Here is a 12,780-nt window from a genome sequence, read left to right as displayed (position 1 = left end):
AGTATACAACCCATGCTCAAAGCTTCAGAAACATTTTGTTACAATGTTTTTCCTTAAGTCCATAGGATTATTTAGCCTGGCATTTTATATAGGGTTTAATTTCTAAATCTGTAAGGTTACTTTAATAGCTTCGCATTGCCATGAAATTTAAACATGATTTAAACATGTTAAGACTCAGCAAGTCTTAACAGTTGAGGCTTTTAATCTTCTAAAGCTAAATCACTATCTTTAAACAGTACTCATAAAAGACAAATATTACCTATGCATAATTCTTGTACAAAAATAATACTGAATGGTGATTTAATGAATTACATGGATTATGATTTATTAAAATCCTCTATGGCCTTCCTAAGTCTTAAACCTTTAGATCTGTCAATTTCTAAAAAAGGTAAATTATAGAATCCCACTTCAACGCCAAGACAGTTTAGTTGCTTTTCTTTATGCATCTGCCTATCATATTTGTTGTAGGAATGTCCTAAGTATCAGAGTTACTTAGAACTGCAAAATAGAGCCCTCCAGTCCAGGAACTAAAATATTAAAAATAACAATTTCAGAATATGAGAATACTCAAAATGAAAAGTACAGTTTATAACTAGAAATAATCCATCAATATTTTAAAAATAATTCAGATATTTAAAGGATACATTTCTTCCTCAAGGCCAATTATAATTTTTTAAACATTACAATGAAAATAATTCCATTATGAATCAGTAACAAAATGAATCTAAAAAATTCACCATCATGGGAAAAACTACTGCAGCAGCAGAGGCTTTGATCACCCACAGCAGGACTAGGCAGGTCAGCTGGACGACCGTGAACACGTGCACCTTCCACAGGGGGACATAGCGGAGGTAGATTAGGTCCGGCTGGTGCTTGGCAGGCATTCCAAATAACTTGATACGGTCAAAAAACTACACATGTAATGAAGAAAAAGAAAAGAACCCATCAACAAAAAACATCTTGGCTATCTAAGAAATAATATTTTAGGGAGTGTGTGTGTGTGAGTGTGAGTATATGTACGTGTGTGTGTGTGTGTGTGTGTGTGTAATAAAATTGTAAGATCTTGGGTATGTTCTAATAGTACCGAAGAATGTTCTAGGAAAGAATCTCTGGATGTAAAGAGAAAGGAGAAAGAAAAAAATAAATAAAAGCAGACAGAGCTGGTGGTTTATACCAGTAATCCTACACATTGACAATGAGGCAAGAGACTTCTGTAGGTTCAAGCCAGCCTATGAGGGTAGCCTTGTCTCAAAAAAGCAAAACAAAACAAAGTATTTTACTTTGGTAGATTATAATATTTTGATAAATGTATCTTATATAGCCAGGTTCCAAATGCCCTGAATCTCTGAACTGTTTCCAGGATGTAAAATTAAATGCGAAGTTTTCTGAGGTTTTTCTCAACTTAATACCACTAAGGCTATGAACAGAAATCACCAATTCATTCATTCATTCAGAAATTGGATATTTCTGAACTTTAATTTCCTCATTTATGAACTGGAAATGATCTACTGAGCTCACAAAACTGTTACAAAAATTAAATCAGATAGTATCATCATCTCTTCACCATGATTGATGTGGTGGTTTGCATAAAAATGGCCCCCATAGGCCAATAGGGAATGTCACTATTAGGAGGTGTGGCTTTATTGGAAGAGGTGGGTCACTATTGGGTGGGCTTTGAGGTCTGATGCTCAAGCTAGCCCAGTGTGGCATTCACTTCTGCTGTCTATGGATCAAGATGTAGAACTCTCAGCCACCTTTCCAGCATCATGGCTGCCTGCTTGCTACCAGGCTTGCCACTATGCTGACAATGTACCGCTGACCTGTAAGTCACCGCCAATTAAATGTTTTCCTTTATTAAGAGTTGTTGTGGTCTTTGGCTCTCTTTACAGCAATGAAACCCACCAATGATAGCTTGGTGACTGTGTTTCTTGATTATTAGTGGCTGTGGCCTTGCTTGTACATACTTATATTGAAAAGGAGCAAGCTGAGCATGTAAACATACAAAATGTACCAAGTGAGAAGAAAAGACACCAGGAAGTGGAATGGAGATGAGTCCTGTGTTCAAGGAGATAAAGGTTAAAGAAAAGCCTGAAGTTAAATGGAATAAAGGAGTGGCGACCTCAAGGCAAAATGCCACCCACATAACCTTCCAACCATGAAAAGGAAGGGAAGGAAAGCATAGATCTGTGCATGGTGGCATTCAGTCTTCAACCTCAGCACTGGGAAAACAGAGGCAGGAAGATTTCAGAATGCCAGGATAGCCTGATCTACAGATCCAACATCCTCAACATCCTGGTTTATACAACAGGAAGTCCCCCTTCCCATCAGTCATCATTTTAAGAATTACAGAAAACAATTTATGTGCTAGGCTTCCTTGTGACATACACGTTTATAAAAGCCAGGTCTTTCCAGCCTGACCCTTTGATACTCCCTCACTACACTAGTCTTCACTGAGTAGGTATATGACCTTTCATTGTGTTTTAGTAAAAGGAGGTTGAGTTGATCATCTCATTCTTTGGGGTAAGATATCCAATGATCAATAATCACATGGTAAATGTCGATTTAATGCAACCAGACCAAAAATAGTCACAAATACAACTTCTGCAATTTTTAAATAGTTCTATTATTAAATACTTGCCTGAATTCCTTTCAGTGATGAAACTCCCATATAAAGGAAAACACCGTACAGAACTGGCATTGGGATAAACTGTAAATAAAATTACTACAATTACAATTCATCATACTGAAATTTTACAGTAATGAGTGTACAGAAATATATTTGATGAGTAACTATGGTGACAGAAGTAAAAGTTCTTTTGTGAGAAGGACTGGGCCAACATTCGCACAGAAAAGAAGCAAAGAGGTGTATTGTTGATCCATTTGAGAGGCAGTTGTTCTACAGACCATTCATTAAAAGGGAGTGTGCTCAGGTATGAGGAGCAAGGGCACTGCAGTCAACAGTTTAATTTTTTTTTTTTTTTTTAAAAAGAAAAACAGCCTTTCTGTGCTTCAGTTTGCTGTACAATTAAATTTCTTTAAATACATAGAACATTCATTAAAGTGGCTGACACCCCACCAGTCACTACAGTATTAAACTGCTGCTGCCCAGCACCAATACAGCAGCACAAGGTTTACTAATAATATCCTTCCAACATTCCAGCATAAGATGCCAAACCGCTATCCTGGCAGGTCTTCTGTAGGAAACCCTGGCTGTGTATATAAATTAAGATACTTTAAATAGCTACTACCAATTTAAAAATAACAGCAATAATATTACTAACCACGATAAGCTGGCATAAAGAACACTTTGAAGAGGGTACACTTATCTATGTATATGTGGGTGTGAACTGCCAGATGCCTTCCTCTATCATGTCCTACCTTTTTATTGAATTTACTTATTTGTTTATTTGACTGATTGTTTTTCAAGGCAGAATTTCTATGTGAAACAGAGTCCTGGCTGTCCTATACTTGCTCTGCAGACAAGAACTCACTCAGATTCTCCCTCCTTCAGCACGCTGGGATTAAAGGAGTGTGTCACCATGGCCAGTCCTTTAGATTTCTTCTCCATCATCATCATCATCATCATCATCATCATCATCATCATCATCATCATTTAGAGAAAGTCCCTTACCACATCCAGACCTTATCAATTACAAAACTGGCTAGCCAACAATCTCAGAGGATGTATGTGTCTCACCTCCAGGATGGTAGGGCATCAGGCTCTTTACCATGGGTGCTGGGGATCTGAAATCACGATTTATGCCTGCCTGCACAACAAGCACTTTACCAACTGAGCTAGGCCTAGGAATACAATTTTATGAAAATCTAGTTTATAAAACAAAGTGTAATTATAGAATAGCACTGTTTTATATTTTGTAATTCTCTTTAGTGCTGCTTAGCAGGAGACAAAAAGTCTTCAATGTATGAAAATATGCTGCAATAGACTCTTTTAAATTAAATACGTAAAATCCCTGCCTTTCACAGATATGTAGCCCTTAGAATGGAAGACCCTAGTGGAATCCTAACAGGATGTCAGGGTCTCCAAAATGCCCTTGGAGCAGACTTTGAAAATCTCTGTTCTGCCGGGCAGTGGTGGCGCACGCCTGTAATCCCAGCACTCTGGGAGGCAGAGGCAGGTGGATTTCTGAGTTCGAGGCCAGCCTGGTCTACAGAGTGAGTTCCAGGACAGCCAGGGCTACACAGAGAAACCCTGTCTCGAAAAAGCCAAATCTAAAAAACCAAAAGAAAAGAACATCTCTGTTCTAGGAAACGTAAGTATAAAAATATAATTATAACAGTACTTAAGGTTACAATGATGGTAACTACAATAACTTACTTCCTTTCTTCCTTTGTATGTGTGCATGTGCGCATCCGTGCACGCATGAATGCCTACACATGTGCATACACGTCTTGATGTACATGTGGAGATCACAGGAAAACTCAGTAATCAGATCTCCTTCCACTATGTGCATTTTGGGCAATGAAAGTAATCTTTACTAATTGACCCATCTTGCCTGTCCTTTTACTTCAGTGCAGGGTCTCACACTGAGCCTGACATAGCCTGGAACTCACTATGTAGTCTAGGCTAGTCTCTAACTTAAAATTCTGTCTTAGTTCCATCCACACCCCATACTTACCCAAGTGCTAGGACTATGGATACAAGTCATCATACCCAATACTACAAGAGCAAGGTAAATAACAGAATTGAGGACCAACCAATGGATCTGTAAGTCAAAGCCCTGCTTGTAAGCCAGACAAACTTTAGTGTTGTCTCTGTAGCCCATTACAGAAGGACAGAAACTCATTTTTTTTTTAAATATTTGTTTATTTGTCTATAGCTGTCCTCAGATACACCAGAAGAGGGCAATAGATCCCATTACAGATGGTTGTGAGCCACCATGTGGTTGCCAGGAATTGAACTCAGTACCTCTGGAAAGAGTCAGTGCTCTAATCTGCTGAGCCATCTCTCCAGCCCCTCAGAAACGGATTCTTAAAAGTTGTTCTCTGACCTTTATATTCCCACTATTGTATATGTGTGCACACGAACACACATACATAATTTTTTTCTTAATTTAAATCACTAAGTTGAAAGAACTGTCTATGAAGAATTGTTTTTGAAAAGTGAAAATCAATATGGAGCCTGAGTTTTATTTTAGAGTTCTCTTCATGTTTGAGTTGTATTTTGTATGCGACATATATTTGCTACTTTCATTTTATGTGCTGTATCAAGAAACATGTATAAAGAACATATTAAGTTCATTAACAGTACTTTAATGAAACCAACTTTCTTACATATTGCTTGATTACTTTTGTTACTATGGTCTAACCACCCTGTTGATTAACTTCTTCCAATTGCAAACTGTAACTAATGGATCTATAGGCTATAATTTATAAGCCCAATGTTTGCTACACATAAAAAACTCGACCAAATGGTATGTTTAAACTTCTACAGATTTTAAATACAGGGGGAAAAAAGCTGGTTTTATATACTCACACATACTTCAATGTTTTATTTCTTTATAAGGTAAGTAAGATTGTTGAACACTGCCACAAGGATTTTACCTTTAGTACTGAAGTCATGAACACGGAGAGGCCCATCAGGATAAAAATCATGAGCCCTGTAACCCGCTGCTCACGAATCCCCAGAAACTTGGGCTGTTCCCCTGGAGCAGAACATTCAGACTCTACTTTTAAGCTGTTGACGTGACTTATAGACAACACTGTTGCAGCCACAAACCACGGCAGGCCCATGATAGAGCAAACTCCCAACATGACACCAACCATGAGCAAGTCAAGGTGATAGCCAGCTCCTTTCTGAAGAGAGAAATGAAGACTCGTAAGTCTAAATTGTTCCTAAACTGTTAATTCATATTAAAATTAGAATGTTATAGAAAATGTGGCAGGCCCTCAAAGAAGGTTTTCAGCATTACCTTGAGCTTGTGCTCTTTTCTGTTGATGATTACAGCCGTGATCTGCTGATCCATAAAGATGAGAATGGTACAGAGGAGAGCTGGCACTGCTGCAATCAGCAAGGTCCACCAAGGGTTATCTCCCAAAGGGCTTATGATCCAGCCCCTACTTGGATCAGTAGGCTATTAAATTTTAAAAATAAGAAACGATTTCATTTCTTTATTGTATTAAATTTCCACAGCACATAAGAGGATCTATTTCATAAAATACCAAGGAACAGAAAAGAAGCTACATTAGGATGTGTGGTAAATATTCTCGAAGACAGAGAAACTCATCCTGTGCCTACACAAGTATGCCCCTGTCATGTGACTTACCCACTCTTTATCTAGAGTGGTATCTATTCCCTCTTCAATTCAAGACAATCTTGTAACTTAATACACTGTAGTGGTGGTTTAATAGAAATGGCCCCACAGACTCATGTTTGAATGCTTAGCCAAAAGGGAGTAGCACTATTAGGACATGTGGCCTTGTGGGAGGAAGTGTGTCACTATGGGAGCGGGCTTTGAGGTCCTCCTATGTTCAAGCTACAAAACCAGTGGGACACCCAGTCTCTCCTTGCCACCTACAGATCAAGATGTAGAATTCTTGACTCTTCTAGCACCATGTCTGCTGGCACACTGCCAAGTTCCCATCATGACAATAATGAACAAAACCTCTACTGTATGCCAGCCCCAAATAATAAATGTTTTCCTTTTTAAGACTTGCCATGGTCATGGTGTCTCTTCACAGCAAAGAAACCTAATTAAGACATATACAAAGAAAGACTAATGTGACATGTATAGTTTTAAATTCTGGATGCAAAGCTGCAGTTTCTTCTTAACCTCTCCAAGTCCTAAGATGATGACTGTGCTGTTGAATACAGTTTCTTTCAGGGAAAGACACGGTAGGAGCAGAGAAGACTACCTACCACTCCAAGTGTTTTACTCCAGGTCAGTAAGTGAAGTTAGAATGACCCCCACAAAGCCACCAGATTACTAGACATGTGAAAAGTGTAAGCCCTAGACCAGACCACATTCCACCTGGGCAAGCCCAACTGCTAAAGAACCTATAAACAGGTTTATTATTCAAAGACAATCTTGGAGTTGAACTTTTGGTTTTCTTTTCCTGATTTTGTTTATTATAAAGAGACAAGGTGGTGCTACAAAGTCTAGGCTGGCCTGGGACTCACTATTTAGTCCACACTAGACTTGAGCTCACAAGTCTCCTGCTTCAACTTCCTCAGTTTAGAATTGCCGACATGCACGACAGTGCCCATCTTAGATGTGTTTGACAAGGTTTGGCACACAGAGACATGTAAGTAAACTAGATGACACTTTAACACGGCCTCATGTACACTACCCATGGTGAAATAACTCTCCTGTACCAGTTCCTAAAGTACCTTCTATTAGATTCTGGACACCAGTGGTCATGGCAAGGTACCATGAGTCAGAATTGGCACAAAAAATTATTGATAAAAATCTGGCACCTTACCACATTCAAAGACATTTCAATGATGTAACATGAAACTGATTTTTAGAAAAAAAAAACAAAACACTGTAGATATGAATTAGAGAATTTTGTACTCTGAAGGACAAGAGATACCAAAATTTAAATTTCTATTTGTCAATGCAAAAGGGAAATTGAGGAGTACAGTTCACAAGAGCTCTCATTAAGAACAAGGTGGTAGGTTCAAGTGCTTTCCTTACTAAGTAGTTTGGTATTTCCAAAACCTAATAGCCACTTGTTTTAATACTTACCTCAAACTTTTCAGGAACGTGAAGTTTAGGAGATGGAATTCCTACAAGGTAGTCGATTGCAACCATTATTACTATTGTGAGAAATACAGCAAAGTCACTGATTGTTGATCGTACCTACAGTAGAGGGATTACAATAGTATAAACATAGGATTACTTCCTATCCTTTCTATTTAATTCATATCTTTCTTATATATTACTAACACATAGATGAGACGTTTAGTAATTAATAATGTAATATAAGTTTATGTCTACCTCATCCTTAAAACATTAGAAACAAGTCACAGCATCACAACTACCTTCCACATTCTCACAGTACTATCGTCTGCCTCCTATGTGCTCAGATATGAGAATGACAGGGTCTCTTTGTCTTGGAACTAGCTCTGTAGACCAGGATGGCCACAAAACTCACAGAGATCCATCTGTGTCTGTGTCCCAGGTGCTGAGATTAAAGGCATGTGTCACCATGCCTGGATAATATTATTTTTTACTAAAAGGAATTTCTTTTAACTATTTAGCATAAAGCACTAACTTTAAATAATAAATTCTTGCTTTGATATAAGCCAGGTATATGAAAACATAAGTATTACCAAAATTCAATCCAGTTACCTTGGTAGGAAAATATCTCTTGGTCTTAAACTGCTTGAGGAATGAAGACAGAAAGAATGTCGTGAAAAACAGGACGACACACCAGAAGAGCACATCAGGAACGTAAGGCCCGTGAGGCCCACAAGCTGATCCCACAAACATACCATGGAAGGTCTTACACTCCTGAATGGGTAGGAGAGGGAAGAAGACAGAGATTCTCAAGTATCCAATAGAGTACTCATGAACATGGTTGAATCTAAGATGTCAATTTCATGCTTTACCTAGAGAGCTTCTGTTAGGTAAACTATTCCACAATATCAACTAGAGATATTCTAATATTCCTATCAAAATCACTCAAAAAACATTTCACCAACTTTCTCCTTTCTTTCTACTGCATGTTCCCTTTAGACTGTGAAATATTTCCTCTACATCCCCGTAGGCCACTTCTGCAGTGTTTGAATAGATGGTTTAAATAAAAGCAACGGACAGAAAATCATGCTGCAGTCTCCTCAGACGCTCAATAGAGAAGGGGTGAGGCACTGCCTTAAAGACAACCAGAGCTGAGGATGGTGCAAACACCTGCATTGCTTCTCTCTCTCAAAGTGAAGCAGGACAGAGAATTGAAGGTGAGTTTCAGTTATTTATAATTTAATGCCAACCTGAGATAAATGGGACTTAACCCATCACCCCTTCCCTAGAAAAAGAAGGAAAAAAAAGGCAATCAATTTAGCTCTGACTTGATTAAAACATGGCTTTTCATGAGCAGCATGAGGTCAATAAAATTTTACTGAAAACACCCCATTCTGGTCTGGTGCTATAGCTCAGCAGTGAAGCACTTGTCTAGCACATGTGCAGCCCTGGGGATAAGGCAGCAGCTCTCAACTTGTAGGTTAAGACTCCCACGGGGGGGTCAGACATTTATGCTATGATTCATAACAGTAGCAAAATTACAGTTTGAAGTAGAAATGAAATATTTTTGTGGTTGGAGGTCAGCAACTGTTTTAAAGGATTGCAGCATTAGGAAGGTTGAGAACACTGGTCTGAGGCCCGACACTTAAAAAAACCAATATAACAGAGGCTACGGAAATGGTTCACAGGTACAAGTTGCAGAGACCCACACTGGGTGCTCACAACCACCTGAAATTCCAGCTCTGAGAGGGATCTAATACCTTTTTCAATCTTTGTGAGTATCTGCACTCACACCCACACCCACGCCCACATACATGCAGATAAATTAAAAATAACAATTGAAATAACAGAACAACATATTTTGAAAACAATCTATATATTCATTATCAAGAAAGAAAGTTAAGTAGAATTAGAAAAGGCTGAGAAAAGCTGGACATGGAGGCTCAGATTTTCAGTCTTAGCAAAGGGGAGGCTGAGACAGGAAGACTGCTACAAATTCTAGGCCAGAACAGGTTACTGTGTGAGACCACCTTTAAAACAAAACAGGGAGAGAAAAGCTAGGTTCCCATGGACCTAAGATACTTCTCAATCCCTAATGTACTTACAGAAACCGTAAGGTTTCCCCAGGAAATACTGTATGCTGTCACATTCTTTCTCTTCCACAGTTCTAGAGTTTCATTGCTAGGGTTAGATGGCTCAGCACATACACATCTGGAAAATAAGCAGAATAAGTGTTTAAGTATCCTACACTTAATTTCTATTTCTTTCTACATCAATTGCATAAGGTGGTAAACATATCAGCATTTCTTCCATGTAGCAAACATACAGAGTAGGAGATGAAATAGAAAGCAGAAGCAGGGTACCCCAAGTCTGAAGCCATGGTGGTGTGTTACAGGGTACTCCAAATCAAGAGTTATATAGAAAGACCTTGTCTTCTACAGTGGAGGAAGAAAGAGGAAAAAGGAGAAAAAAAGAAGAAGTCTGTCAATGACAAATTTACTTAATAACAAAGATTGGATATAACATTTGGGAAGGAAAAACAGACACCACTTTTTTGTTGTTCATTTGTTTTTTCGAGGCAGGGTTTTTCTGTGTAGCCCTACCTGTCCTGGAACTCACTTTGACGAGGCTGGCCTCGAACTCAGAAATCCGCCTGCCTCTGCCTCTCAAGTGCTGGGATTAAAGGCATGCGCCACCACTGGCCCGTAACACCACGTTTACAGTAAGACTTTTATCACAAGCTTATTTCCTTGGCCTGCCTCTACAGCTCTCCCTTGCTTTAGTTCAAGACAGGGTTTCTCTGTGTAGCCTTGCCTGTCCTGTAATCAGCTCTGCAGGGCAGGGTGAACTGCTGTCTCTCTATGCTCCAACAACACATAAGCATTCTAACAAACTCATATCACCACTACTCTACTCCTGCCCACTATCTTTTAAACTCAGGTTTAGTATGGTGGTAGCACAGACCACAATCCCAACACCCTGGACGCACAGGTAGGAGGAGTAAGAGTTCAGTCATCCTTTGCTAATTAGGCAACCTGAACAAAAGATAAGAAACCATCCCTTCCCTTGTAATGCTAGGGATAGAAGCCAGAGCCTTAGGTATAATAGGCTATCACTACCTACGTTCTTAGCCAGTAATACTCACTATTCTGCAAATAAAAGTTTTAAATTCAGATGTGATATGAGATGATTAAAATGAGAAAGCAGTCCATAACTAATTCAACTACCACTTTGTAAATGCCAAAATACCAAGCAAAGAAGACACAAAAAAGACATTACACATGAGATTGAGCATCAAAGTATCTAGTGTTTTCAAGTAGGTGAGTGTTATACAATAACTTTCAGATCCCTTTCTACTTTGTCCAAGGCTAAGACTGTGCAAAGAAGGTAACAAGGGTATAAAAAAGGACTGAGAGACGAGGAAAGGGATCTGTGGCTTAGGGCCTTTTGTTTTTGTTTATTTTGAGTCTGTTTGCCTTTTATAGCTAGCACTGCAATCAAACTTACTCAGGGCTACCTTTGAGCTCTTGGTCTTCTCGACTCCCGGGTGCTATCTACAGGCATGAGCCCCCACCCCCAGGCTGGCCACCCCCACCCCAAGGTAACGGTCAAGTGATGACAACTTTCAGGACAGTTCTCTCCTTCCACCATGCGGGTCCTAGAGAATGGACTCCAGTGTCAGTTTTGGCAACAAACACAGTCCACTCATTAACCAGCTCTCCAGTACACTTTTGTGTTCTAATGCTTACATTTCTCCTTCCAAGTCAATGGAGTGGAGAGCCACATTTGCATCACACACAACTGTTAGAAAAGATCTGGCTTCAACATCATTTGAATTTTAATTTTATGTATCTCCAACTTTAAGAATCTGTTTTAGTTTTATTTTATGTGCTTTGATTTTTGCCTGTATGTATGTCTGTGTGAGGGTATCAAATCCACTGGAACTGGAATGACATACATACATACATACAGACAGACATACATACATACATGGAATTACAATTCCCCGTTGCTGGGAATAGAACCCGGGGCCTTTAGAAGAGCACCAGTGCTCTTAGCCACTGAGTCACCTTCTGCAACCCCAATCAATATCTGCAACGCTTTACAACTACTACATATGACTTTCCCAATCTTCTTTTATTTTAAAGTTTAAAATTTTCATTTCCCATTCAATCAGAGGGGATTTATATCAAGCACTATAACCCAGCCAACGACCTTTAGCTATTGAGGGTGAGAGGCAAAGTTACTGCCACCTTCCTAAACTAGCACAATTCCTAGTTACATTCTAGAAATTCATATATTCAACTATGTGCAATCTCTACCTTCATCTAAGAAGCTTCTTTTTGCAGCAGAGATCATTACAAAGAACCACAATGGATTAAATGCAAAAAACAAATGACTGTGGGGTGTCTTTCCTCAATTGGTGTATCTAAAACACAACCTGCTCAGAGAATATTGCAAAGGAGAGAGTAGAAAGACTATAAAAGCCAGAGGACCAGAACATCGGACCTTCTACATAAGGCAGCAAAGCTGTACCCATGAAATCTTAGCAATACAGTCAAGACCTACAGTGACATTAGCAGAGACTCCACTGGGAATGAAGGCAATCTCACAAGGCCCTACCTCTAGAAGAGCTGCAGACACCTAATGGCTGTTATGAAAGGGAGACTCATTTTCTGACAGGAACAAATCCCGATGGGTTATCCAAATGGTCAGCCCTAAACACATACATATTTGATCACTATTAACTAGGGTCAGCAGGTTGTATTTATATACACATGTGTGTCGGTATGTATGACTGGTATACACATATATGCAAAAATAGTAGTTAATAAGAGATCATGATCCAGGGCTACACAGAGAAACCCTGTCTCGAAAAGAAAACTAATAATAAAATAAAATAAGAGATCATGATTTTAAGAAAGGAATGGATATTGGGAAGAGTTAGAGGGGAAAGGGTTGGGTAGAAATGCTGTTAATAATATAGTACTTATAAAATCCCACTCCCAAAAAAGCAAAAACAAAATGAATTGAATGGCACTTAGAAGTCAGAGTTCAAGTCCAACCAGGTCTATGTAGC

At 39.0% G+C, this 12,780-nt stretch overlaps 1 protein-coding gene across 4 annotated transcripts in view; it reads right to left on the bottom strand.

The window, feature by feature from the left end:
- Slc4a7 (solute carrier family 4 member 7) overlaps nt 1-12,780 on the bottom strand; it is an 89,082-nt gene that overhangs the window by 14,427 nt on the left and 61,875 nt on the right. For all 4 annotated transcript variants that reach the window (XM_052190361.1, XM_052190363.1, XM_052190362.1 and 1 more), the window contains 7 exons: nt 9,806-9,911; nt 8,313-8,474; nt 7,707-7,820; nt 5,931-6,092; nt 5,563-5,814; nt 2,639-2,707; nt 738-911 (listed from right to left, as the gene is read on the bottom strand). In XM_052190361.1, coding sequence (XP_052046321.1) covers nt 738-911; nt 2,639-2,707; nt 5,563-5,814; nt 5,931-6,092; nt 7,707-7,820; nt 8,313-8,474; nt 9,806-9,911 — 1,039 coding nt within the window. The remainder of the gene's footprint in view (nt 1-737; nt 912-2,638; nt 2,708-5,562; nt 5,815-5,930; nt 6,093-7,706; nt 7,821-8,312; nt 8,475-9,805; nt 9,912-12,780) is intronic.

This window comes from Apodemus sylvaticus, chromosome 8 (genome assembly GCF_947179515.1).
Source record: "Apodemus sylvaticus chromosome 8, mApoSyl1.1, whole genome shotgun sequence".
Taxonomy (NCBI): domain Eukaryota; kingdom Metazoa; phylum Chordata; class Mammalia; order Rodentia; family Muridae; genus Apodemus; species Apodemus sylvaticus.
Note: the sequence above shows the minus strand (reverse complement) of the source record. Positions and strands in the feature narration are given on the sequence as shown.